At 42.0% G+C, this 23,641-nt stretch overlaps 2 protein-coding genes across 2 annotated transcripts; both read right to left on the bottom strand.

Moving 5' to 3' along the window:
• Nucleotides 1-4,829: 4,829 nt before the first annotated feature.
• fads6 (fatty acid desaturase 6) lies at nt 4,830-13,534 on the bottom strand. Its single transcript, XM_084079496.1, has 6 exons — nt 12,519-13,534; nt 9,913-10,079; nt 8,413-8,593; nt 8,092-8,279; nt 6,617-6,796; nt 4,830-6,099 (listed from the first exon to the last, which is right to left on the bottom strand). Exons 1-6 carry the CDS (start codon nt 12,808-12,810, stop codon nt 5,950-5,952), a joined length of 1,158 nt encoding a protein of 385 aa, XP_083935622.1. The 5' UTR covers nt 12,811-13,534; the 3' UTR covers nt 4,830-5,949.
• Nucleotides 13,535-14,429: 895 nt separating this feature from the next.
• On the bottom strand, nt 14,430-23,549 carry ush1gb (Usher syndrome 1Gb (autosomal recessive)). Its single transcript, XM_084077883.1, has 4 exons — nt 23,207-23,549; nt 17,793-18,249; nt 16,504-17,336; nt 14,430-15,734 (listed from the first exon to the last, which is right to left on the bottom strand). Exons 1-3 carry the CDS (start codon nt 23,368-23,370, stop codon nt 16,506-16,508), a joined length of 1,452 nt encoding a protein of 483 aa, XP_083934009.1. The 5' UTR covers nt 23,371-23,549; the 3' UTR covers nt 14,430-15,734; nt 16,504-16,505.
• Between the last annotated feature and the right edge of the window lie 92 nt (nt 23,550-23,641).

Genomic DNA, 23,641 nt, shown 5'->3' on the forward strand with positions numbered 1-23,641 from the left:
CCTGTAGTTCCTTGATCAGAGGGAAGAGCCTCCCACACACCACACCTAAACTATGCAAACGTCAGCAGCCTCCTGTAGTTTCAGTCAGCATGTTAACCAACCAAGTACAAGCAGGCATACATTAGTCACACAATCACTTCCCTCCTCTTTTGGGGGAAAACAAGAAGCTACACAAGGCTGTTTCAAATCAGAAACAGTGAGGTGTTGTATTGCATTCCCCGGCATGCTTCATGTTTGTGTTCAACTCTAAAGTATCATGAGGTAACTTGTTTATTGACAGACTTTTGTACGTCACTCACTGATAAATTCATTGCATTTTTCAGTGGTGTCTGCTCTAGCACAGCTGAACCTGTTTAACATAATTGTATCAATCCAGCCCATAAAACAAGTCATTGTTTTAGTTTCTTGCCTTCTTGTTCAAAACAAATGACAGCAATGAGTTGCATTTGTGATTCAGCTGCTTTGTTAACCTAAGTGGCATTCATGGGGATTACTGGGGATTTATCTTATTCCAAAGTACAAGTAGTTTTTCAATGCAGGCAAACATTGGGGTGAGGGGTCCGGTGTCATTTCAGGAAAGGTGCAATACTGCCACCCAGTGACAATACAAAGCAAATAAATTCTAGCTAGACATTTTATTTCATTCACGCTTTTTAAAAACAGGGTCTAATAAAGGCTACTAGGCTTCCCTGTGCAGTCTGTAGCTATCAATAGCAAGTTACCGGGTGTCCTAACAGAGCTTTAGGCTACATCTTAAAATGTAAATATACTTTTTTTTATATAGTAAGGCAAAAACAGGTGTTACTAATTATACTAAAAATCAAGGTTCCCCTGCATTTACTGTAGCAGTCTTTCCAGTGAGACAACATGCACAATAGCAGCACCCTCTGTATGACCTGAATGGAACACAGCCTTAATTTATAACATTGGTAACACCTGTATGGTATATCCAGAACTAAAAGTAGCATTAAACATGAGAGCATGTATTTCTATGATATTCCATTTAATTGGTGAAACACTTGAAGGTTTGTATTTAGGACTGAGTTTGACCTTTGGTCAAATACTGTAAGCCAGAGAGAGATTTCACCCAACTTTGTGTGGGCTCAGCTGTAATGCAATCAGTTCAGAGTTCCTGGCCATTGTAGAGTCCAGGTAAAGAGGTAAGAGGTGAGAGGCACAACAGTCATTTTGATAAACTTTTTGGTCCTTGGTTCAGAGGCATTGACACCCTCTGTCTTGTCTTGATTATCAGAAGAAGTCTTTTGTATTCATTTAAACTAATCAGAGTAATCATTACTCCTTCCTGGGCATAGGTCACAGGCAGCAAATGTGTAGTGATGGGAGCCAGGTCAAGATGGCTAAACAGTAAAATATATACACTTTTATTATTCTTCAGTCTTAGGTCTGCAGTGTGTAGTTGAAATGATTAAAGTCTGGATAACTATGACTTGTGTTGTTAACAAAGAGAAATGTCATTTAAGGAAAATATTCTGTCTTAAAGTAACTGTTGTCTTTGTTGACTCATTGTATTTCTAACTGCTGTTTGCAATTGTGAATGTATAATGTGTGTGGACTTAATTCGAAGCTAATAAGATGTTAAACAAAGATTTCATAATATGAGCTTGTGTAAAAGTATAGTTTTATAGATAAGGGTTAAAGTAAATTGTCACATGTTTAAATCTAGGCGGATCTAATTCCTTGTGATGACTGAGAAGGGCTGGCCAAGAAGCCTTTTGTTTCTAAAAGCTTGTTTGTGAGTGGTCAAGAAGGAGGACTGGGAGGAGGTCCTAAGTCAAATGTCTGTCTGTATAAAGTGCAATGTTTTGGTGATTTCAGGTACACTCTGTGGATTGGCAATGCAGGTGTCACGTCTATGGAAATAAATTCATTTCTGTGGACAAACCCTTTTTTAAACTGGATCCTTGTTCTTCTTGCACTCAGGGAATAGTTATGGAATAGTGTTTTTCCTGTCTGATCAAATGGGACCATATACGACACCTGTCATAGTCAGCTCTCTGTGTCATAGTAGTGCTCAAGGTGTTGTAACTGCTATATAATAGCACTTTCTAACCACTGGGTGGTGCTGGTACTCTGTGTAGTAACGCAATTATCTTCCAGTGATCGCTGAGAGAATGTATTCTATTTACAAAGAGTGGTGGGTGAAAAAGAAAATCGAGGTGGTTTGTGGCATACCAGAACAGCTACTTATGTTAAATAAAACTTATGGTGCAGGAAAAAAGAAAGTCCACAATCCTCATCAGATATAAAATACAGCTGCCTGTCCAGCCCAATGGATGCTGCTCATGATGCTTTTTCCCCAGAGCCTTTTTCTCAGTATGAACAGTTCTGTACACCAGTGGTTCTCAAACCTTTTTGTGCCAAGAATTGTTATCTATTTATTTTGGCTGCGGACGGTCTGCGGAGATGACCCCATCTCAAAAATAAAAAAATTGTGCCAGGGACACCCAGAAGCAAAGATTTGAGTTAACTTTTCGGTTTAGAAAAAAAGAAAAAAACTATCATATTCCGGTGGTGTGTTCCGGTTGGCGTCGCATTGTTTTTGTTCCCCACGTGATGCGAATCAATTCGTTTAGTCTCGCTAGTCACGCTATGAGTTAGAAGAATTAAAGAAACATACCAAAGGATTATTAAACCAAAAGAAACGAAACGATTATACCAAATTAAACTAAACTAAACTTTAAACTAGGGGAATCATTTTGGAGGTACACGACCCTCTATGTGCACGACACCGGAGGTTCCGGTCTTTGGTTCCGGCCGCTTGATGACGTAAAGTTATTTCCGTCCAGACCGGATCAGAAACCCGAAAATGTCATTTTTAACTATTTTGTAAAACATTTTAAAATTGTTCAAGTAGCCGGTCTACAAGCTCACGTGTCAATGTAGATCGGAGTTGAACTATTTTAAAATGTTTTTCAAAATAGTAATATATGGCTTATTTTGCTGGGGGAGAGCAATCTGTGCTGACCAATCAGATCTTGACTTGAAGGCCTAGAATTTCATCATTTCAGGCCAAAGGCAAGTGTACAATTACAGCAAGTCTATTTATATAAACAACATACATAACATATTCCTATCACAGCATAATCTCTCAGGAACAGATTGTCTGGCTACGCGAGACTAATCACAGCATTGTTTATACATTCATTTACCTGTTAACAGCTGTGTTCCATCCGGGGCTGCCAACCCCCCTGGATCCGGCAGGAGTCTCCTGGATTTCGACCACATCTACTTCTGCACTTGTTATTTCCTGGATTTCTCCTGGATTTGGTATCAAATTCCCAAAATTCGCTAGAACACAGGACATTACAACTACTATGTTAAAATAAATACGGGGGGAGGACCCCCAAACCTCCCCACTTGGGGTGTGTGGTCAGTGTATAGACCCCTTAACAGACGACGTCATACTGGCTGCGTGCAGCCAGTATGCGCGCAACGAACCCCATTATATCAGGTCTCGTTAGGACGCGTCTCACTAGCCAACACACACAAGAGGGGGTTGGGGTGTGCTGAAACCAGTGCACCCCGAAACAGGTTGGGAATTGATTGCGTGAAACAATCACCTGTGCGTCCAGGCTCAATGTTAGTAAACAAATAATTGGTCTATGCAACCATACAGAGACATTCACTTTTAAGTAATGAGGTGAGTACAGTTCATTGACTATCAAATGATGGTATTAACATTGTACCTTTCCAAAGACATTAGATGGTGGGCGAGAACGCAATGGCCAATTTAGGACCTGGAACTTGCAACAAACAACCTTATATACAATAATAATAACTGTATTGTTATAAAAGTTACTACATAAAGAAAGATGTGGTATAACAATTGATAGAAAAGCATGTGGAATCAAATGTTACAGGTGAACACAGAAATGCTTATGTAATCCTTTTTGTGCAGGCTTCATCCTTGAATGTTTCACTTAGAGGATATAGACAACATTTTATCTGGAGACAGAGAGTACTCCTTTTCGAACAAGAGCTCTTTCATGGTTCAAGGTCTCTTAGAATGGAGAGAATCAATGTATAATTTAAGGCATTGGTTCTCAAAGTGGGGTTCGGGGACCCCCAGGGGTACTTGAGGGGGTTCCAGAGGGTCCCCTGCTAAATGATGGATAGGAACCAAATGGACCCTTATGGGTCTGTAACTCTGAGAGTGTACAAATGGAACCAAATGGACAAGGGCGTATCGTCATAGAGACCAACGGGGCCATGGCCCGGTCTATAAAACTCTGCTCCCCCAGGGGAAAGAAAAACAAAAAAATCAACATAACATTAGCACCCCTCACCCTATTCTGTTGTTGCCAACCACAGAAATTCGCCTTTGTTTTCAAATCGGGCTTATTTGCATTCGGCCGAATTGTTAATGGGTGGCCATTAAAAAAAACGGTTCTCTTGCCAGGCACCAGCGGCTGCTGGTGGGGGGCCAGTGGGGCCACAACCAGCCATCGTTGCGCGAGCTCCCACCCGCCCCCCAGATTCTAACCCCCCCCCCCTTTTCATTGGATTAAATACTTTAATTGGGTTAAAGGCCTTTTTGGTAGAACAATCCAAGTTAGAATATAGGATCAGAGATGTCCAGTGTGTTCAGACCTTTATTGTTCTCCATAATGGTCAATTATATTTTTTATTGAGTGAAGATGGGTGTGAGTAATTATTTTTTTGCAGAAGATGAGGCTATGTGGAGGAAACGAAGGAACATACAGCACATAATGATCTCAGGAGACAGAATACAGCAAGGTATTGATAAAGTGGAAAAGTGAGGGCATTTCAAGTTCAGTGTGAAAAACCGATGTTGTTGATGACATAGATTGATAATACTGTGATCTTGAGGATGTAGAAAGAGTTGCCATGTTTAGTTTTCTGGAAGTTTATTTTCTTATTAGAGTAACATGATAAGAGTACACAAAATAAAACAAATGCAAAAAATGTAATAATGTCATCAGATACTATGAAATATGTATGTTGTATATGAAAAGTGTTTATACGCTCAACTCTTATGCCTACTTTATAGGCTACTCCTTCGTACAACAAAGTATAAATTAGGTTTCATTTGGTAGTGCCCAGATGACATAAAAATTATAGCCTGTGCCCATGGGCTTGCAGCTCATACTCAGTTGAAAAGACTGGATGTAGTTCACAGGCAAGCTCTTGGGTTGTGTTGTAGGGTTGTTAAATCGGCTCCAATTTTAGCAGTACAGGACGAGGTGGGAGAGTTGCCATTGGAAATGAGAAGAAAACAGCTGGCAGCTATTCTGGGTACATCTTCAAGGCCTACTAAAGCGGCCCTTCAGCCTCATTGGGACCATGTAATATCTCAAAGATCATGTTACAAAAAGGTCCCATAGTAATATTTTCCATTTGCCATGGAGTTCTGCAGGAATTGTGTAGGTATGACAAATAATTCTACATAATGTATGCATTGACGCCCTGGAGATGAATTCCTGCAAGATATAGAGTAAAATGCAGTTTGATAGGTGGGTGTATAATATGAGAGAGTGGATGCCAATGATATCAGTACTTGTTAGTACCTTCTATATTCGTGTTACATTAATGACATATATTAATATATATATATATTATATATATAGATATATATAGATATATATTAATATAACACATATGAAGTATAATTGCTACAGTATGTTAGAGCAATCCTAAGCATTAATCATAATCAGATCTTGCTTTATCAGTGCATGATTGGTTCACAATGTATTGCTTGCTGTAGGTTGTCCAAACATGGACTGTCCATGTTGCAACATTGAAGTACTGTACATACAGTACATGTTGAAGCTTGTGCTTTTAAGCAAATTGTCCCTGTTGACAAGAGTAGAAAATATCTGGGCAGCAGTGTTTATGTAAATAGCAGCAACAGTTAAGAGTAGTTTTTGTCATACATCTCCACTAATGTTTTCCATCACCTTCCCTCCATCATTGCACTCCCACCAGCTCTGTAATGGGTGGCGCGTACACCATCAGTTCCTTGTATTTGTGGAAGAAGAGGCGCAGACGGGAGAAGTAGCTGTCTTCCTGGTAAGGAAGCTCTTTTTCCTTCAGATACTTGGACACAATAGGTTTCACCTGGTGAGTTGTGTGGAAGGAAAGGGACAACAGAAGTACTGTAAACATAGGTGTGGTTTCTCGGTCATTGCCAAGACAAATGCACATAAACAAACAGTCTTACACAGCATGCATCTCTGTTTTACAGCCAGTACGTATTTAGCGGCAATTTTCTCATCAGCAATATTTATCTCTAAGTTCTGTTGTGATTAGCACTGAACAAGAACTAACCATGGCTAATGTAACCACAGCTGTACCAACCGAGGATAGACTTACATCCCGTAGCCTATTAACCCTGTTATGAGATGATTGTTTTACGATTGGCTATAGTTTGTTGTCAATGCTGTAATCTGTAGGCAACATTTATGTGTTTAGGGCTGGCTCGCAGGTCCAGCCGAATATCAAACAAACCACTGTATGCTTTGGAAAATGATCGGCAGTAATGTCACTAAACACTGGTCTAAACATGCCAGACCGGTATGGTACCTTAATGACATATTTTTGTTACATATTTACAATAATAAAAAATAAAACAAACCTTTAAACACATGTTGTCAGTCAAAAAGGGGAAGAGGTGGTGCTCAACATGGCAGCTGATGAGAGAATGTCCGAATGTCACGTCTAGGAGGGGATTGCGCGGCAGGTTAAGGACCCCGTGGGTCATCTGGTAAATCCTCTTGGGACGGCTGGTGGGGGAGAACATGGAAAGGCCAATGTGCTGTGGAACAGAAATGGTTTAATTGGATCTTTTTTCATTAGTCAGAACAGTGTGATGAGATCTCATAATGACACTAAGGTATGTCAATGTTAGATATCGATTCATGGGACGTACAACAGCAGTATATGGTTAGCAAGGGAAATACTGACAATATGTACTGGACTGTTTGTTTGCTATGATATGTTTACAGTGACACAGGCTGGACTGGATCCGTACTGGATCCGCAGGTCCAGATCTGGATATTCTTACTAATTCGAATAGTCTATTTATGAGACTATAATGCATTACATACATACGTATAATGCATTATAATCGGTTTATAACACTTAATAATTATAGCTAAATGAACTCATAAATACTCATAATGCTTTATAACAATATTTAAGACATTATAAAGCATTTTATACTGGCTTATGAGTCCAAGTATTATAATACTTCATAATAGCTGGACACTCACTGACATTTGCTTGGCAAGGATTGATTGATTCATTGAATACTTTTATTATAAGTATGTTTGAATTATAGACATGGGCTTCATAGGAAGTGTTACCAATCATGGCAATGTAACTAACACAACCCAAACCTCTACCAAAGTGTAATTGCGCTTTAACCACATGAATGAAATGTCATAATCATGGGTGTACATTTGGCAAAAATAGGCGAACAGTTGGTGAAAATAGCAGATCTAAGCTTGCACAGCTTTGGTGTAGAGGGAAAAAATGAGGGGACCAACTATAGACCCATTGGGGACCCCGGTAAACCAAGTACAGTATATAGGGTTTAAGTTGTTAATGTAAAGTGCTCCTGAATGTTCCTCCCTAAACCCCTTCAAGCCCCATCAAGAGTTCATATTTACTAATCCATGATCAAACAGTTAGACCAGAACAATACACAATGAACTCTACAGGCAAGGCTCCGTCTGGGAAAAATCATGCATGAATTGTTCCTTTTGCTCCCCTTTGTTCAGTGACCGGTCTCCTGGAATTCCTGGGTGAAACACTTTGAGGACACAGCACCACATTGAAAAGGGTTTTCTATAAAAGGTCAATGGGCACAAGAAGTGCACTCATAATTTATCCCACATATTCTGGCTCCATATTCTGAACTGGCTCCAGACTAATCCCATGATCGTGCCTCCTTGTGTGTCGATGCCCGTACAGCGTACACTTTGAACACTGTACTGCCACCATGGAAGCCAAACTATACAATATACACTTTGTAACATGAATCATGAGTATCTTTGTATGCTGTTTGGGAGATTGAAATTTCTCTTTATCTTGTGTATGGAGGCTTACCTGAAATATGTTGACATGGATGTAGGGCATAGAGGACATTGCCCTGCACACGAGCATGCAGAGTAAGGCGCTGTAAGGTGACTGGAACCCAGAGACATGTATCAGCAGCCAGTACTGGGAATAAAATCCCAGTATTACCAGCAGTGTGGTCCTTAGGGCCAGGGCCAGTGAATGACCTGTCATGTGACCTGCAAAAACCAGAGGGCATCATAACAGTGAGAATAACTACTTCAACAATACTTGATAATGTAGATGCACTGAATAATAAGAAGAATGTAATCATCGCCTTTAAAAGTACTTTTTCTTTATTGCATTTCTCACCTAGTGCAACAAGAGGCGTAATGATGGGCACTGCCAGGGGGGCTATGAACAGGTAGACATTGCGTGTCAGCATGGGGGCCTTCCATGTGCTGGAGTCACCAAGCCCGATGATGTTAGTATGGGCATGGTGCATCTTAATGTGTCCGTGCACTCCTGCTTTAGCTGTGAATGCGCCACATATCTGGATGGAGGCACAGACAGACAGACAGTCAGTGAGTCAGACAGACAGACGCACAGGTATTAAGTGCAGAGTAAGTGCAAGAGTGTCTGCTAAATGCCTAACATCACCTTTGAAATGACATACACACAAATAGCTCTGAATAGCTGGAGGACCAATACCATTACTGATTAACTAAATACACAAAAATGTAGAGAAGGTCCCGAGAAGAAGACGGCCCGACCTGATAAGCCAGCCTTCACCCTTCACCCATGGACCTTTCAGTCCAAGGGTGAAGAGGAGCAAAACTTACATGACAGTGACTCAGACTTTTTTTCTCTCTTTTCTTTTGCTCTTCCCCATGAACCGACCTGTGGATTAGTGTCAGTTTACCTCATGTGGATTATGCGGTTGACATGCACTGACATTTTGCACTGACTGACTTTTCTTTTCGCAGAATTTAGTTTTTTGAGTTTTTCTCGCACCTTAACTAACATCCATAGTATCACGTGCAGTATACATCTGCTGCTATGCTCACGCACCTTTATATCTTACCTCAGGCACTATGTGTAAATGTGTAGATCATTTGTTTGTTTTCTTTGATTGACCTCTTCCCCCTTGTCCCCCCTCTTCTTACCTTTCTGTTTTTTTCTATGGAAATAACAAAACGATTGCACAAAAACTAATTTCACCCACTTTTAAAGGTTATTCTGATTCTGATACTACATACTAGTTTTGTTTTGCAGTGAATGAGCCAGACTCGATAAACATCCACTCAGGATGTAAACAAAGTGATTTGCAGTGAGGTACATTGATTAACTGATTATTTTTTAGGACAGTAAATAATCAACAAGATGGCCATGGGATACTCACATTTACGTAGATGTTTACCAGTGGTGGAAAGTAACTACAAGTACATTTAATCAAGTACTGTACTTGAGTAAAAAAAATGACTTTACTTGAGTATTTCCAATTTTCTGTACTTGTACTTCTACTCCACTACAACTCAGAGGTAAATATTATACTTTTACTCGGCCATTTGAAAATAGCAGATCTGCAAGCTCTGCATTGTGAGCTTGTAGATCGGCTATTTTCAAAATATTTTTTATACATTTTGAACTTGTGAAACGGGACATTCTGCACAATGAGTACTTTTAGTTTCAGTACTTTGAGTATATTTTCATGACGATACTTTTGTACTTTTACTCAAGTGCATTTTGAATACGGGACTTCTACTTGTAACAGAGTATTTCTACATTGCAGAATTGATACTTTTACTTTAGTAAAAAAAATAATGTAGTACTTTTTCCATCACAGACATTTAACCTGAACAATTCTCTCACCTCTATGAAGAAGACGGCCCAGAACTCCCCCCAGGCCTGGGACTCGCTCAGGGAACCGTGGCTGGCCAGGTGTGTCCCCTTGATGGTGATGATGGCGTGAGCCAGCCCCATGAGCAGCAGCCCCGCTGCGAACCAGGGCAAGTGGAAGGAACCCAGCAGCAGGAAGGCTGCAGGAACCACAACAGAGGGATTGTAGAGATGGAGAGAGAACAGAGGGACACGTGAAAGATAGTAGGCAGCTGACAAAACTTTTCATTTTGGCCTTTGGACATCTGTAATACGATTTGTAACAATAGACACACACTGTGAAACTAGAAGACACGACTAAATTACAGTGGTCTAAAGTAGCTAAGTACATTTACTCAAGTACTGTACTTAAGTACAATTTTGAGGTACTTTTACTTTACTGGAGTATTTCCAATAGTCTATACTTTTACTTCTACTCCACTACAATTATTTGAAAACTTTACTTACTAGTTACTTCTAGTCCTATTTTATACCAAGGCTAATTGGAAATAGCAGATCTACAAGCTCACAACACTGTGCTTGTAGATCTGCTATTTTCAAAATGTTAGTACTTTTACTTTTGGTACTTTCAGTACATTTTGATACCAATACTTTTGTACTTTTACTCAAGTAAATTTAGAATTCCGGACTTTTACTTAAGTAAAACATTTGAATACTTTTTCCACCACTGGACACCTGTAATATGATTTGTAACAATAGACAGACAATGTAAAACTAGAAGACACAACTAAATGACATGCAGCAAATGGTGTACCCGGCCCAGGAATCAAACCGGGGACTCGCTGTCAGGCGTTAGAGCCTGTGTAGTACACATCCTAACCATTCGGCTATCGGTTCAACCCTATTATGGTACTATATTAGTTGTGGTAGTTCGCTGTAGTGGTAGTATTATATTTCTGTTCAGTGTTCATGCTGCTATTTAAAACAGACATGCAGAACATTCTCATCCCACTCCCAGCATAACGTGAGATTTCCCAGAGTGAATGTATGTGTGAGTGAAAGAAAGAGGTCAATGTGATACCATGCATTTCCAGCGGTCAGTGACCCGTTTCTTTACATTGTATGAAGCCTGAATTTACATATAGTTGTGTCCCGGTGTAGCGCCAAATATAGCAGATCTACAAGCTCACAGCCACTCTCGCTGTGACACAATGTGAGCTTGTAAGATCAGCTATTTTTAGCGCGCAACGCCACATGCAACTGAGTATAATCAAGCCTAAAGAATGCACACAGCATTAGGCTATCTCCTGTCTGTGTCTGAGCACCCAGCCAGCTACCCCATGCAGCGATGGTGTGCGTTTCTGTTTGTGGTGAGATCGGGTGATGGAGGGAAACTCTATCCTATTTTGGGGGTGAGAGCCCTGCACCTTTCATCACAGACACGGTATGATCGTACAACTATGACTACTTGAAATGATATAAAAATTAACCCATTAGATGCCATTTTAACCCCCTTTTTTATTTTGTGTTATCTATTCTTGGACTGAGTTAAATTGTCTTTATAAAGATAGTCTACATATTATATGCAGCCAAACCTTTCATATCAGTACTATAATTTAATTAGTTCAATACAGAGACATTTGAATTTCACTTGTGTTTAAGTGTCATGTTTCACTCTCAGTTTGAGAGGGTCATTAAAATGAGTCACTAGGCTGATTAAATAAACACATTGGGTGCTGAGTTGACTGGGTCTGCAGGTGGTGAAGAACTTAGACAACATTTTGTATGTTCAATGCGGCTGTGTCATTACAGGGTTTGTATACTAGTATACCCTGATTGTTATGTTCCCAACTTCCTAACATGGCAAACTGCATTAATATTCACAACCTCATATTTCAAAGCAGCTCATGTAAGCCAAAAGGTCAGTGATGCATACCAAATTAGGGCGCAAATTAATACTAAATATAAATGTCACTTAAAATAAAAAAATCAGTCCACAGTTTGAATGCTATAGTATAGTATATCCTCAACCTCACTTGACTGTCATAGGAAAATGTTGTGGAGACTTGGAGACTACGAGTCTAGATTACAAAACATGTTGCTATGGTGTCTAATTTCCATATTATGTAATATGTACCAATAAAGCTGTCAGGTCCTTTGCTCAAATGACGCTAGTGACAAACCTTTATTGAGGTCAGTAGTTGATCGCCAGTGACCCAGTATTGGACACATGCTTGTGTGATCCAGAAATGACAGCCATATTAGATTATTAATTAGATTAAGTTGGGCAGCATTATATTCATTTGGGCAGCAGCACTAAAAATAGTTCGGTTTGGGTCTTAAATTTACATGATGAATGGCTTGAATGTTTTTGTATAGTTTCCAGTCAGGTCATGCAAAATTCACAATGGAAAATATCATTCAGTGCAGGCTTTTTTAGAATTATTTGTGGTCAGCAGGTATTGTATGCATAAAATGAAAAATATTCAAAGTCTCAAGGTTGCCAGCCAAGTCTGCTAGTGATTAGCTTATCTGTCTGTTCTCTCTGTACCCAGCTCAAGTCATAACATAAACTTATCATTCTGAAGTGGACCACAAACACCGTCGCACTACGGAGTATAAATGAAAGCACACGTTACCCGGTGGCAGGCAGAGGAATGCTCCAGCTAGGATGCTGCAGTCGATGCCTCTCTTCTCCCACCAACTGCTCTCCCTCACCACCTTCTGGACCAGCCGCGTCAGCTCCATCATCAGCGACTCTTTGTCCGTTACCTTGCCCTCTCCCTTCATCTCTCCGTTGCACCTCTCTTTCTGGTCCTGTTTTGAATCCGTGGAGTGCAGTTTCCTCTCAAACAAGGTCTCCCTTTCCCAGGATGTGACATCTCCTTGCTCACTCTTGCCTTCCCTCCACTCTGCTGATACAGTCTGCATGACAGCTCACAGAACTGTCAGTGACTGAGGAGAAACTCAGCTCAAGCACGGCTCAAGGCTTCACGGTCACACAGCGCGGCGGCGTCCTGCAGTTGCCAGCACTTCAGCCAGAGTACAGAGTCCACAGGTCAACGTTAACATAACGGTAGAGGCCTAATTGGCAAGGAACCCTAAGAGAAGTCCAGCCCCCTTTTTGCTCCTTCAAGTGACTAGAGCTTCCTCTTCTCTCTTCTCATAATCTTTATCACGCTGTTCTCTCTTTCTCTCTCCCCTTGTCAGGTTATTTCTGATGCAGTCCCTGGCCAGGTAACCAGCCTTGAGATTCCCTGTCCCACAGTGGCATGTAAGGCAGGCCACGGATGATTTAGGGGTCGTCTCGTGATGTGACAGAACCCCAGGAGGGTTTCCGCTGAATAGTCGAACGCGGGGCTGCTGCGCGGAACTGCAGCTGCTCAGCTGCAGGAGCGAATGCACGTCTCTCTCACTCCCCAACTGTCTTCTTCTTCCCTGCCGTCCTGCATAGCTTTTCATGCATACTGCATGTCCCCACCCTCCTGGCTTTGTCTACGCAACTCAACCTCCCCTCCCCTCTCCCCTCCCCTCCCTGTAACCTTGGCATTCGTCCCGGGAAAGGGGAGGGAAGAGAGGGTCTGAGGATGGGATGGAAGAGGATTAGCAATGGCTGCTCAGTAGTGTGTTATATAGCTACTAGGGGAGGGGTCAAAGTGTAGAGGGGGGAATAGGCTTGTCAAGTGTACAAGAATGTGTGGATGTACTCTGTGTGTTTATATGTGTGTGTGTGTAAGTGCTTTTATTGGGAGATACAGTGTTCTGGGCTTGATGCCATGGCGCTGACTCCAGTTTGCTCTTTAACTGAGGCTCTGGGAGTCCATGTTTTGAGGCCAAAGGCAGTGGTGTAAAGTAACTAAGTACATTTACTCAAGTACTGTACTGAAGTACAATTTTGAGGTACTTTTACTTTACTGGAGTACTTCCAATTTTCAGTACTTTACTTCTACTCCACTACATCTCAGGGGAAACTTTTGCTCCACTACAATTATTTGAAAACTTTAGTTACTAGTTACTTTGTAGATTTTGGTTATTATAAACATACATTACCCACTTCAGCCCTAAAAACATTTCGCCCATTTGAAAATAGCTGATCTACAAGCTCACAATGCGTCGCTTGTACATCTGCTATTTTCAAAAGATTTGTATACGTTTGAAAACTGAGTACTTTTACTTTTGATACATTAAGTACATTTTGATGCCAATACTTTTGTACTTTTACTCAAGTACATTTTGAATTCCGGACTTTAACTTGTAACAGAGTATTTCTGTATTGCAGTATTGATACTTTTTTAAGTAAAGACATTGAGTAATATTTCCACCACTGGCCAAAGGAGACGAGAAACCTCAGCGCCAGGCTGTCTGTAACCCCCCCCCCCCCCCCCCCCCCCACACACACACACACACACACACACACACCCCCCCCCCCCACACACACACACACACACACACACACACACACACACACACACACACACACACACCTCGTCCCCCCCCCACTCACTCATTTGGAGCATTCAGAGCTGGACATTTTACTCCGATGGTGATGATGGGATGAATATGGACAAAGCCAGTATTTTCTTTTTCTTTTAATAAAAGATCCATACTGTATGTCACTGGGTACATGTGAACAGGAATCGTTTTGTATTACAAAGACTGGTTATCTTTCTTAACATAAAAATGTACATTCATGCACGGTCACACTTTCAAGTGCACAAGCAGACCTTTAGTGAAATATTACACCCCCATAGCAACCTGAGATAACAGTGTTATCTAGCGACTAGCGCACACTTTGCACAACCTCAGTGTTGTTTCTTTCTCTAATAAATGTCATTCCAACATCATAGTCAGTGGCTATTTTCATCCATTATAAATATCAAGCTATCTTCATATAGTTTGCATGTGTCATTGAATAAATACATAATACATGAGATCACTTAAACAACTCTGTCAATAATAAAACTGTGCAATGAAGGTTAATAAATAATAGCATATCAGGGGATAAAGTCAAAATCATTTATCATTATATAAATACATAGAGATAACTGTTTCACAATGGCAGAAATGTTTTCGGAATTCTTTCAGGCACAACACATGACCACGTGTTTCACGTGTGGCAAGGCTTTCCTATATATAAGACTTTCCTTTGCGTCCCCGATACGTTTTCTGCCAGCTGCCAATACATTCCATAAAATCTGCCTCCAGCGATGATAACAAGGGGGCTTTAACCCAATAAGACCTGAGGCTGATTCTACAAATGTCTTCTTCAGTTTTCTGAAAAACGTATGTTGCTAGAATTCAGTATTGCTCAAACCTTTCCATGTCAAGGACCCCCAAAATGATATGTATTTGGCTCCAGGAACCCCCAGAAGCAAAGATTTGAGTTAAAAATATATATATATTCAACGATTTTCACGATTTTTCAAAAATAGCAGATCTACAAATCTTCTATATCTGCTATTTTTGAATAGCCAAAGTATATATGTGTGAAAAGCCAGTTTTAATGGGTTAAAGCCCTAAATACGTCGTTGACCACGGACCCCCAGGGGTCAATACTTGGATCCCTCCTTTTTTCTCCTCTGCACCAAACCAGGCGAAAATATCCAATCTACAAGCTCACAATGCGGTGTGAGCTTGCAGATCTGGCTATTTTCGCTTGCTTATTATGACAAGCCCAGCATAGGATACGCTAGGGTTCATGTGGTTAATCAAAGAATTTGGGTCTCTCTGGAGCCTCCTTCATCTACTGCCAGGAAGTATATCCCCATGGACATGTCATGTGAACAACAGCTGCTGTGGAGCTTCGTATTGACAAGTCCATGAACAGTGTGTCACAGCTTTACTCTATTTCTCTCCTGTAAACACAGTACCAAAAAAAAGAAAATAGTATTACTATATCATTTTACACTCTTAATATGAAAGTACTTTTAATACTAGAATGTTTTATTATATTCTAAAAGCCTACTTGCCTCTATAAAGCCTACCAAAGGCTATCTATTTCCCAAGTGTCCACTAGATGGCCCCGTTATTCAATATAACAGCAAGCTGCTGAGAAAGCAAGGTCTCCAGGTCCAGTGGAATTCAATGACTAAATAATGTACAATTCACCCAGTAGACTTTGCACAGGGGTGGTTAAACACCCCTTTTCCATCTACCAGGTGATCAATGATGAGATTGGGCTACTGAGGCGATCAATTGGTTGATCAAAAACAATCATTATTAATTATTATTTGATATGCATAAAGCTTTTCTCACCAGAAAGTCAGCATTTACTTTCCTTTATTATTCATATTAAATTAGTGACTCATTCATTGTTAGATTTGATTATTAAATTACCAACTTATTCTATGCTTTTTATTTCATGCAATTATTCTAATCGGCAGCCTAAAATGAGAAGTAAAATAAATGGTATTAATAGTATTTTTTTCTTCATTGTCTGGCTCTGGGTGATCATCCCAGCCTTGGAAAACGGCTTAGTGATCATGTGCCCGAAGAGGTTGCTGACCCCTGGTGTAGACTGTCACTCAAGTGTGGTATTCAAGGTGTATTAATCAATCTGTGAGGAAGTGAATGCTGCGAGATGCTTCACCATTTAAAACATTTATATAATCCCATATTACTGACCTTCAAAGCGCAGTGTCTTCAATGGCGTCAGGGTCATCAAGAGTTTCGAGGCGTCTCTTGCAGGCGTCCAGCAGCTTCTTTCTCGGGCCCAGGGGTATGTGGATGCTGTTTAAATCCTTGTCTGAGCACAGCAGCAGAGCCTCAAGGTCTATTCTCTCCCTTAAGAAGATGGGCATGAACTCACTGAGGGTCTGGGAGGCCAGGAAGGTCTCCAAGGGGCTGTTGTCTGGCTCCAGCTGCTCATCCAGCCCAACGTCAGTGTCCTCCCAGGGCAGTTCCTGCAGGTTCCTCTCCTGCAGGCTCAAGGCACTGCCGACACTGTCCTCGTCCAGGCTGGGCGAGTGCCGGGGCAGCCTCCCGCGTAGGCGCACGTTCGGTGCCCTGCCCACAGGTTCGCTCCCAACTACGCTGCCCTCATCCCGCGCCCCTATCCCGTACATGCCCCCGCTCATATAGTTCCTCCTGAAAACCATGGTGCCCAGCCCAGGTCTGGTGAACAGTGAGTCGCGGCCGGAGTCGCCGCTGATCTCAGAATAAGCGGCCTCGTGGAGGCCAGGGTCGCTGATGGCACGGGAGATGGTGTCGGCATCATCGTCGTCGTCGTTGTAGCCGCGGGGGAACATGTCGCGGACGTTGAGGCGCGAGCGGTCCTTGGGGCTGGCGTAGGTGCCTTGTTTGAGGAACATGACGTCGCTGCCGAGCTGCAGGCCCGAGAGAGAGCGCACGCTCTTCCTCCCATCCTCGTAGATCTTGAAGGTGCCGTCGGCGTGCTTCTTCTTGTCCAGTTTCCTCTGGATCTTGGTCTTGCCCTTGGCTGTGGAGTGCAGTGTGGCCTGAGAGGAAAGGGTGAAGTCGACAAGCAGCCATTATATCCATTACAAGGCCATGAGCACTGAATAAATACACTGAAGAATGAAGAATTTAAGGGGATGCTTTTGATTTGCGTTTCAGTTAATAATTTTTTTTGGGGGGGGGTTCACCCCTTTTTCTCCCCAATTTAGTCGTTATGCCAATTATTTCCTCCCCACACACATTTCTGTGTGTTGTCACTGCTGTTGTATCCTACTGACTCTTGGGCATGTCGTTATAGTCTCGAATTTTCGATAATTATCAAAGATTTCCCCCAAATTCCATTATTCACAAATTGTGAAAATAGCAGATCTTCTACAAGTTCACAAATTATGTCGATGTGACACATTGTAAGCTTGTAGATGAAGATCAGTTATTTCTCTATTTCTCTATTCATCGTACGATGAAAGTGACATTGGAAAGTGAACAAGCGCACACACCTGCGAGTATGGCATGTTGGCGGTGACGGTGTTGAACTGGGGCAGCTTGCGGCTCAGCGTGCTGCCACTGGTGTAGCTGGAGAAGCTCATGGTGTCGGCGTTGTCCATCGCCGCCGCCTCCTTCAGGAACTTCTTCTCCATGTGCTCTTGGTGGTTCCTCTGGAGCTTGGCGCACTGCTTGATCCGGCGCTCGGCGGCGCGGAACGCCCTGTCCTTCAGCTTGCCCACCAGCTTGGGGTTCAGGGTGATCTGCTTGGCGGCGATGGAGTCCAGGTAGCGGACGCAGTCCATGTGGCTCTTGGCGGCGGCCATGTCCAGCGGCGTGTGGTAGTCGCTGTCCAGGCACCACACGTTGGCACCGAAGGCCACCAGGAAGGACAGGCAGTTGTGGTGGCCGTTGGCAGCTGCCAGGTGGAGCGGGGTGTTCCCCCAGATGTCGCACTTGTCCGGGTCGCCCCTGATGGACGGGAGGAAGAGCAGGGGGCAGGGTGAGAAACAATGTTGATCAATGTTACAGTGATTATTGTTGTTCAATGCATACGTTGCAACGGTGTTGATTCACAATTCACTGCCTACGCTAGGAAGGAAATACTAGAGTAGACATTCCCAGACTGTGTGCCAGGGCCGGAAGGATATTGCAAGTGGGCCGTCAAATAATTGGAAAACACTAAGATTCTAGTTTTCATAGCAATACCAATAAATAAGAACTTAAAATATAATAAAGATGTTATTACTTCATCATGTTAAATCGATTGATTGATCATTATAATAAACATGCTGATGGGTGGGCCATGAACACTTCCAACAGTGAGCTAGCTAGTCTTAGAGCCTGTGTCTGGCCGAGAAAGCCCAGTCACCCATGGTGACAAGGCGAGTAGTGGGAACCTCCAGGAGAGCCTTGCCCGAGGAGCTAAGGCTGCGTGCCGGCTCATACAGCTCCAGCATGTCTGAAATGTAGCTAGGGGCCTGGCCATGCAAGGCTTTAAAAGTTTAAAGTCAATTCTAATTTGTTTTTATCTGTTGCAGTGTTAGTCATGGTTTTTCTTTATTGTAATTGTTTGTCAGGTCCGAAAAAGTATTGTGTAATTAAAAGCTCAACAAAACATGCCATAAAAAAATTGGTATTGACAGTATAAACTGACACAACAAATAATAGCAATCCACAGTCGTGTTCCATGGAAACTATGTTGATTGTAGTCGAGGGTCCAACAGTTCGTTTTTATTTCTAATGTGTGTCATACCTCAGGTTAGGGTGTCTGTTATGCATTGCTCGGGGCTCAAAAAAGCCCTCCCCTTCCTGCCTTTTACCCGCCCACATGGCCAGGCATTAGCTAAGGGCTGATCAATAATTGAAGTGCTGCAGGTTAAACATGACAGAGATGACTTTGAATTATTCATCCTACATGTCAAGTCTTTTTTTTCTCAGACACCCCAGAGACACAGTGACCATGCACGATGAGGTCACCACCTTTATCAGCCGTAACCCTGATTTCAACTTCCCATCTGTGATGTCACACCTTGTCATTAATAGGTACTGTATACTAACACTCTCACACGGCGCACGCACACACACACACACACACACACACACACACACACACACACACACACACACACACACACACACACACACACACACACACACACACACACACACACACACACACACACACACACACACACACACACACACACACACACACACACACAGTATTAATCTCAGAGGGAAATTCCCATAGCTCATACAGGCATAATGTCCTGCACGAAAAGGCACAGGTTAAAACAACTAGAGGTTACAGAGAAGGTTAAAGTATACAGTATATACAAATATACTATGAAACATAAAAAGCATAAAGAGCATTAAAAAGGGGTATAACTGGGAATAACAATCCTTTGTTATTGCACGTAAGACTCATAACTAAAAGTAGTAGTCCAGTTCATAAGCCTAGCAGCTGGTTGTATTGTTAAAGAGCCTAATTGCTGTTTGGACAAACGTTTTCTTAAACCGTTCATTCTTGCAGGGCAAAGAAATGAACAGATCCTTGCGGCTGCTTTTCTTGGCCTGCCAAGATGTTGTGGAGAGGATGACTCACACCATAATTCACCCCAGGCAACTGTTTCAGCATTATGTACTGTAATAAAAGAAGTTTAGCTATCGGTGCATTTTAGACAATATGTACCAAATTATATATGTGACGGCCAGCCATAGCTGATTGGGTAGAGAGGCCATATGGTAATCAGAAGGTCGCTGGTTCACCCCATCTATGTGTCAAAGAGTCCCTGAGAAAGACACTTAACCCCTAACTGCTCCCTGGGCATTGTATTAATAACGCCCACTGCTCCTAATAGTTAGGATGGGTAAATGAATGCACATATGTGCTGTGACAAATACCTAAAAAACAACTAAAGGGTATAAATTATTGTTATTACTATAAAAAGTAAAACCAGCCTACCCATAAATCAGTCAGGCTCTTAGTCAAAGCAGTTTTTGCAGTGTTAGCTAAAAGGGTAATTGAATATGTTGCAAAGAGGCAGCCGAGAAATGCCTCACTCTAGAAGTACGAAAAGAAGAATCACATCTGACTGTCCCAAACAGTAATTTGACTATCAGAAACTCTGCCAGGAGGGCAAAGTCAGAAACAATAGCTGCCAAAACTATCACGTGTACGTCGCTACTAAATAACAAATGAAATCAGAGTTGCTGCTCGAAAACTAACTAGAAATGTGTTGTTTGTCAGAAGATACATCTGCTGAGAATATAAATTACAGAATTGCTGCTCACACTAGCAAATAACAATATATTGTAATCTGTGTTTGTGAAATACATCTAGAGGTTGTTCTTTATTTGTAATTGTTGTCTACCTTTTGCCATGAACACCAATCCCCAGCACAGCTTTAGTCATCTTTGTCATATCCTCGCACACGGTACATCCTCCAGAGATTAACGAGAGAAGAATATGCCGAATCCATCACAGTGACCTTTGCTTTGCTAATAATCCTCTTGCGTTGCGGTTCTCTCCAGCTGCGGCCTTAACTGCCCCGGACTTTACTGCAGGCATTATAAACCTGTCACTGGGAGCATGACATATAGTACACTATCCCACTCCCTTCTCAGTGTCTCTCAGCCACAGCAAGCCATCACTGCATCTTTTAAATTCATAGTAAATACTATAGCTTTTCTAAAGCTGCTTTGTGTAACCTCTAACAAAAGATACTGTCTGCAGTGCCCTTGTACAATGGGACTTTTACCCAACTAATCACTGCAGAATATAGACTTACAGTACTGTTAAAAATCCTCTTAATTCTGTCTATTCTTTTTCATAGAAATACTGAGCGCAAACTCTATTAGGTTAGGAAGGCATTGTGCTATACAATGAGAAAATGGCTAATTAGTTGTCAGACTAGTGTGTGTGTGTGTGTGTGTGTGTGTGTGTGTGTGTGTGTGTGTGTGTGTGTGTGTGTGTGTGTGTGTGTGTGTGTGTGTGTGTGTGTGCGTGCGTGCGTGCGTGCGTGCGTGCGTGCGTGCGTGCATGCGTGTGAGAGAGAGAGAGACTCTTGAAGCTGAAACTAAAGAGTGCAGATGTTATCTTTAAGTAGCTGCTAGGTAATTTACAATGTGGGTAAAGGAGTTGCGCCCCTTGAGTAACTGATCTGTATAAAAACGGCCTCTGTGTTGGGTAACTGAATAGGATTTACATGGTTACCAACAGAGGTGCTGTTGTGTAATTGCTCAGTGTGCATCACAATCAAAGCATCACCAATGGCGGCCAGAGGCTAAGGGATTAAACACAAAGTCATATTGTACACTGACTGGAGACCAATCAGCATTCTGTGGCTGGCTACTCATTCACTCTGTGTGTGTGTGTGTGTGTGTGTGTGTGTGTGTGTGTGTGTGTGTGTGTGTGTGTGTGTGTGTGTGTGTGTGTGTGTGTGTGTGTGTGTGTGTGTGTGTGTGTCTGTCTGTCTGTCTGTCTGTCTGTCTGTCTGTCTGTCTGTCTGTCTGTCTGTCTGTCTGTCTGTCTGTCTGTCTGTCTGTCTGTCTGTCTGTCTGTCTGTGTCTGTGCGCGCGCGCGGGTGTGTACGTCCATTTACTAGGGAGGCAAACCTCCTGCAAATGACCTTTCTCTGTAATTAGGCTGTAAACTTGCCTAGCAGACCATCTAGCAGCACTGATTTGATGCTTACGGTACAGGATTCTAATTCTTTAGGTGGCATGTTGTGGTTTTTTGACTGTGTTCACATAAGATATGTAACGAATATCCAATGAGGGGAAAGTTACATTATTGAATGACAATATCACAAACAATTCTTCTACAACCGGCATTATAATACTGGACTTTGTCTTATTATGTCGGGACCATGACTTTTTTTGTCAACACTGTGGGTTTTTTTTCCCACTATTTTTTATTTTTTATTTGGGAGGGACAGCATGTATTAATGAGCAAAACATATGATGCAATGTAATTACACTGGATTTCGAAAAAGATGCACATTTTGATCCGTAGTCCCCAACATAAAAAAACATATAATATGAAAACAAAACCTACATCAGAACAATCAGTCCCAATAGATAATACAATAAATAAATAAATCACAGAAACATGGTTACAATCCAAAAAAAAAGAGAACGAATCAGTCCGAGACCATGAAACATTTACATGGTTGCATGATTGGTGTTCTAGTAGCCTATAACCTTTTTGTTAAAAAGTTCAATCTCTATAATCATTGCTATAGTGTTTGTTCAGTAACAGGGGTCTCGCCATCTCTCCACCCAAGTCCTTAGAGAAAATACAAGTTCATCCTATCAGACAAGAGATGCTATTTATCAGCTGAAAGTGTACCTTATATACTACCAGTACCAATTTTGTCTGCTACATTTTTTTATCTTATTTTATTTTATTTCCATCACTTACAATCTCACTTGTTTATCCTGTCATTTCTCTATCCTGATGGGATGAAATTGGTAAGCCAATGCCAACCTAAACATAGGCTGTATAATTATATTGTTTTATTAATAATTTAATTATTTAATTATTTTAATGTATTAATGATATTGTATATTCATATTGTTTTGCTTACTAAAGAGCTGGAGAGTAGTGGAGGCCCCTGTCTCAACTGGTTACTATTGCGATATAGAGCTATTTAAGGCTTATTGTAACAAAAACAAAACAAACAAAAAAGTTACAGCACCTTTCATTGGAAATACTAATTCCATTTGTATAGGTTGAGGTTGATATTAAAGAGAGAAACAGAATGGCTGGGATCTCTCCTGAGTCCTATCCGCTCTGTCCACCCATCATCTGTCACTGATAGCGGGTCGCAATTCGCGAAACCACGTGTTCTGGCAACGGGGCGCAAAAGGCAAGCAAGGTTCACAGAGAGAAGCCAAAGTGTAAATGTGTTTTTGAACTCACCCCCTCGACACGATGAGCCGGAGCGCCTCGAGGTTGCCGTGGTAAGCGGCCCATAACGTGGGTGTCATGCCATCTTCATCCGGCGCGTTCAGGTGCTTCCGCGTGGCTTCCTTCAACACGTCCAGGTAGCCATCCCGGGCCGCCCGGTGGTACCGGTCGGTCATTGTGGCCGCGGCGTCGGGCCTGGGCTGGCTGGCTCACTTCCAGTTAAATAATGGCATTGGAACGTGGTTCGTTTGCCTTGCCATTAGGGCACGTTTTGCCCAGACGGTACGCGCGGCGTTCGGACGACCGTCGGTGTTGTTTGTTGTTTCTCCGCCCGAGGAGAAGGTAAGGGCAAGGGGGAGAGAGAGAGAGAGAGAGGGCTCACGCAGGGAAGTAGAGAGGAGCTTGTGCCGTTGCCGTGGCAACGTACACGAGGTCAGGTGGTTGACA

Source organism: Gymnoscopelus microlampas (genome assembly GCF_963454915.1).
Source record: "Gymnoscopelus microlampas genome assembly, chromosome: 14".
NCBI lineage: Eukaryota > Metazoa > Chordata > Actinopteri > Myctophiformes > Myctophidae > Gymnoscopelus > Gymnoscopelus microlampas.